The sequence below is a fragment of the Solanum tuberosum genome, unplaced genomic scaffold, assembly GCF_000226075.1.
Source record: "Solanum tuberosum cultivar DM 1-3 516 R44 unplaced genomic scaffold, SolTub_3.0 scf00021, whole genome shotgun sequence".
Classification (NCBI taxonomy): domain Eukaryota; kingdom Viridiplantae; phylum Streptophyta; class Magnoliopsida; order Solanales; family Solanaceae; genus Solanum; species Solanum tuberosum.
This window is the reverse complement of record NW_006238947.1, coordinates 2524298-2530140: the sequence shown is the minus strand read 5'-3', so window position 1 is coordinate 2530140 and position 5843 is coordinate 2524298. Positions and strand designations below refer to the sequence as shown.

General features: G+C 30.5%; 1 protein-coding gene across 1 annotated transcript; it reads right to left on the bottom strand.

Annotated features, from left to right (window-relative positions):
• Positions 1–4184: 4184 nt before the first annotated feature.
• On the bottom strand, positions 4185–5545 carry LOC102596377 (UPF0481 protein At3g47200). Its single transcript, XM_006341192.2, has one exon. The coding sequence runs from the start codon at positions 5523–5525 to the stop codon at positions 4185–4187; it is 1341 nt and encodes a 446-aa protein (XP_006341254.1). The 5' UTR covers positions 5526–5545.
• Positions 5546–5843: the final 298 nt, after the last annotated feature.

Here is a 5843-nt window from a genome sequence, read left to right as displayed (position 1 = left end):
TATATTGTATATTTTTTGTGTTAGAAACAATTTTTTTTACATTGACTATTTATATTGTTAGTTCTCATATTCAAAGCATTTTATGAATTTGTTTCTTGAGCTATCGCGCATCAAGTTGTGGATTACATGCGTACCATATAAATTTATACTCGATTTTATCTATCGCTACATATTTTCCTTCTCCAATGTGAATCTGCCTAAAGTATCACACGTATACGATATACCTAGGACCCGTCATCTATCATGGAAACGTTATGTAGAAACACAACGTTTTTGTTGAAATTTTTTCTACCATGCATTTAGAGACTGATTCATAATTTAAAGTTTACGGCTCTTTCAAATTCATAGTACATATTTTCCACATTGGCTCAACAGGCTTAAATATTATATTTTGAGTAGCGTCATATCGACCCCATCACATGTTTTATGTAAATTTATAATTCGAACTTATATATCACATTACCCTTAATTTTTCCTTCCTTTATATTCATGATATAAGACAAATATCACTAAAACGACATATAATTTGTTTTATAGTAAAATACGTCTTGTTATATATTGTGTATTGATTGAACACGTACTATACTAATGTACACACAATTTATCACATAAAAAAACAAGACGAATAAATGACAGTGTGATAAATAAGGGCAAAAACAAATAAAATAAGGCATTTAATTAATTCGTTTGTGTTCATATATGAAAAACAAAACGGAACCAAATGAAAGTGAAGCATGTATAATTATTATTGGGAAATTAATGGAGAAAAAAACAAGTATTTTTTGGAAGAATAAATCACAAACGAGACAACATTAAAGATAAAATTGAGAAAAATAAAAGAATTGTATTTGGACTTTACTAGTTTAATTAATTTTAATTCGCGACGAATAATATTGAAAATCTCTCCTGCCAAGGTCCAAGCCTATTAGATTTGACTATAAGACTTGCCTTATTAACATTGCTTTCTTTCATAACAAAGTCGTTATCCCCGACTTGCATAGAAGTCTCTCGCACGAACGAAGGAGGTGCATAAGTCAGGTTTCAAGCTCATGTTCTTATCATAGTATCAAAACTAGTTTTATTTTAATAAATGATTTAAATATCTAATGTTGGGCTTGTATCTTAAATTCTACGTACATAGCAATTTTGTATCTCTTTTAATGATCTTGGATTATACTCAACATATGAATTATTTTTTAGATTGAGTTATATTCACAATTCATTCTCTTACAATCAGTCTCAAATCTTATATATGCATTAAAAAATCTATCAAAATATGTACAAATGTTAAAATGTGAACACAATAACTCAAACAGTCAATGAATTTATTGACATCTATTGATAAAGTTCAAATTCAATCTTGAACCGTTATTTTACTCTCTACCATTTCTTCTTTCTTAAGTCTCAAACCCATAAAAACCTCTAATAAATGGCAGAAGAATCTCATCCATCCCAATACATCCGTGCTCGTATACCTTTATTCTAATACTTATATGTCTCATTCCTTGAACACTTTTTGATACCAAAAGGTGCAAAGAAAATTACAACACTTAAGAAAATCATACACGTCTCTTGCACACATGCAAATAATAAAATGCCACATTATTTTTGCCTCAATATATTTGTTTTGTTTTTCTCTTTGTCATGTGGGGCTAACTAGAACTTAGAAGTTATGTACATGTGGACTCATACATAACTTATATATATATATATATATATATGTATATTCCTTCCGTCTTATATTAATCGTTTATTTATATATATATATATATAGTTTCTTGAAGAAATGCAAATAACACTACATACAATTAATCATTATGATCAGTACTTTTCCAAATCTATACTTAATGAGAGTTTTAGTGCATCTGATTACCTTTTTTTCTTCTTTTGAATCATAAAGACAGTAATAACCTTTTGTTGCTAGTACAAATTTTGTAATAAACATGAAAAAGACGAGGCAAATTCATGCATGCTCAAAAAGTAAATAGTTTGGTCAACTTCAAAATTTTAGTGGACTTGCTTTAATTTAAATCATCCAAAAGGTACTTTGTACCATATTTATTAATTAGGAACTTATTATAAAAGTACTACAAATCATATTTGATTAGAAGTACTACTATAAAGTTTGTGGTAAAGTGTTAGACTCACTTTTATGTTCTTAATTAGAAATTTCGTATTCGAGTCTTGAGTATGAAATATATCGTCTTAGTTATAGAGTATTTAACCCCTAATAATACTAATCTCAACAATTCTCAATAGATTGATTCAACCAAAACCTTCTAATAAAATGTACTTTTTACTAGGATTTTTTCTATACGTAAAACTTCAATTTGGATATCTAATTAAAAACAATAAAACTTTATCTATTTCACCATAATTCGTGACGGTATAAATTGAGGATAGAAAGGAAATTTTCTTGAAGAGACACAATGTGACCACGTATTTAATTGCAGAACCAAATGCTGCATCTTGAACTTTTTAAGGGGACCATCACATAATTTTGTTTTATAGCAAACAAGAAACTTTATTTAGTGCAATATTTGTTTCTATTCTTTTTAATTATTAGAATATATATATATATATATATATATATATAAATTTATAGAAAATCCAAAACGTGTCTGGTGGAATTCTACGTTAGAGACAAACATATGTGACAAACGTAATGTTATTCATTGAATAGAGTTATATAAGTATTTTTGATGTTTTTTATAAAAAAAAAGTAAAGATCGACAGATACAAATATATCTAATTAGTAATTTGTGAGTTCATTAGAATAAAAAATATCTCGCTCGAACCCTATATATAAGCACAGATGCATGTTGAACCAAGTGATTTTATTTGACAACGCTTGGTTGGAAATTTTTTATTAGATATGTGATGAGATATAACATTGGTCGACAAAGGATAGTGGTGTGTGATCAGTAGCGAAGCACAAAATTTTAAGTAAACGAGATTCGAACAAACGATTTATATTTGTAAACAAAATATTTTTTTACCTATATGAATAGAAAAATTACCACATTTCTAATGAAGAGCTAATCTTTTCTATTAATAAAGTAATAAGGAAGCAATTATGATCACTGGGCCTTGTAACGTGGGCCTGTAACCCAAGTGGGAGCAATAAGGTGATGGAACATTAGGCCCATTTAGATGATTTGTGGGCTTTGCTTAATGCTAGCCTTGCCCCTATCCAAACATTGAGTTGGGCCTTGTTGTTGTGTCTGTGCGGCGGCATGGGTGCCGTGCCCTCTTCGCAAAGGAGGGCACGGTGTCAGGCTGGTTTCACGGAGCAGCGATATTGTCCTTCTTTGTGTAGTGGAAGGAGCGGGCTGGCGCTTTCAAGCCCACTAACTTATCGAGATGGGTAATTGAACCATCACCTTTTTTGTTCCTCTATCATACGTTGTTCATGATAATTTATGAATATATTTTTATTATATTCTAAGCATTCATTATGAACAATTTAAAAATCTTACGAGAAAATGTTATGTTACGATCTTAATCTTTCTAGTCGTTGAAGAATTTTTGAAAAATAAAAACAAAATTTAATAATGACCTAAAAAGGTTATTTGCGTTGATATGCCATAATCCAACAACTAGAACTTTGAGTTAAGAACTTATTTTGAATAGTCAAGGGCAAAATTGACTCATTTCTTTTTATTAAGGAAAAACAGTTAGTAGGGAAGGATATTTTTGGAGCTATTCGGCTAGTTAAGGGGTATTTTGAGTAAAAAATGTAATGACGAAGGCATTTCTAAACCAAAAACATAATAACAAAGATATTGTTGAACTAAAATTGTAAGTTGTAATGTAATGTAAATTTGACCAATGTTGAATAGTTCAAGAGTATTTTATAACCTTGTTCCCTTAAATTTAAAACTTCTCCACTAACTACAATAGTCATATATAAAATAACATAATGACTAGAGCTTATTTGTGCTATCCTTGTTCATCTCAGGTCAAATATAACATCAGACAAACAGTTATGACAAGAAAGTCATATTGTTTAGTACGAGATCGCTTCACACTTTGGAATACTTCCATCTTTCATCTGTTGAAGTTTTGTTCAAAAACCTCATTCGAAAATTTATCCATGCAATTCCAACTAACAAGAAAAAAAAACAAATTCCAAGCTCATATAACCAAAGCCACAAAGATTTCAAATAATTTGTAAGTCCCAATCAAAAACGAGGGTGAACATAACTCAAAATGGAATAAAGTGTTTGTAGAATGGCCAATACCAATAACACAAGAGCAGCCAATGCTGAAATAAAAGACCATGGTGAACTAAAATAAGTGTACTTAAAACTTGCCCAATAAACATGCCAACTACTCTTATAATAATCATTCACCTTAATAAACAATTCCAACAAGTAACACTCATCAATGTCAAACATGACATCTTTCCCAAGATTGTTGATGAAATTAGCAATTTCAAAATCTGTCCCAAAATAATTCTCAATTATATTGCAATCACACAAATACTCAACATCATGTTGTGTGTTCACCAAACAATCAAGGAATGTTGCATATGTTGTCATGTGTTTTGTACAATCTACATGACATTGCTCATATGCCACACAATTTATCAAGAATGAGCTCATGAAATCATCTATTGTAATTGTTGGCATCTCAATGAATCCATTGTTGAATTTTATAGCCAAGAATGTATCTTCTTTCCTAGGCCTAAGCTTAATCCCCGCGCGACGAAGCTTTGAGATGCATTGTATGACATTTGTAGGTGAATCCTTTCTATTTTTAGGCTCTTCATGATCAAGAAAAATGTAACTTGATCTAAGAAAATCAAGTAAATGTTTCCCTTCAAGATTACCAAACTTTTCAAGAACTTCATTAGGCCTTTGTAATGTGTAGTTAAAGAAAGTCAAAGCTAATTTGGCTAAAGAAGGAGTACTACTTGATTGGCTAATATTGGTAAAGTCAAACAAGAATTGAAGTATGAAAAATGGGATTTGATTTTCAAGTCTAATTAAATCCCTCAAGAAAAAAGGATATATCCAAGACATTGAGATAAGTGGATCATCTTTTTCAATTGGAATTACCCCTCCAATTTTTCTAAAAAGTTCAATTATAAAACAACCATCAAGAACCAACATTTCAACAAACTCATCTCTATTAAGAACTATTGCCTCAGAGTAACATTCTCTAGCTCTCATTTCAAATGGTTGAATTGCCTTCAAATAGTCCTCTAAATTAAGCCCTTTTTCCTTTGTTCTCTTAACCAAATTTCCCAAAAATCGCCATTTATGCTCTTCGATCATCTTAACGTTGTCTTTTCCACGATGGTATGGACCAATTGACACTATTTGAGGCTCGTAGGATCGACCATTCACATTAATAAAACTTTGAGGTACTCGAAAAATGCAACAAGAACTCCGCCCCGCGGATTCACTTAGGAGTTGAGGTGATTGGGAGATTTTTTGTTGCATCAATTCTAGTTGAGTCTTGTTTATTTCCCAATTGATTGTTACAACATGTTGATCTTCAATTGAAATTTCACTCATTTTGATTTTTTGATAGAGAGATCTTCAATTTATTGCTAAATAAAGAGGAACAATATAATATGTGCATGTTAGCTACATTTTGTGGGGGATATATAATGAGTTGGAGAGTGTATTTATTATGAACCAAAATGATTGAGAGGATAATATTTGTTTAAAGGCAATAAGTTGAGCACCTTCAATTATTTTATTGTTAAAATTAGTTGCAACCAAAATGATTAGAAAGCAATTAATCATCACATGCAAGTTTTGTCAACTGATCGATAGGGAAGAGGACCAATAGGTGCATTGTGGTGGTTAATTCGAGTTTAATATTCGTTT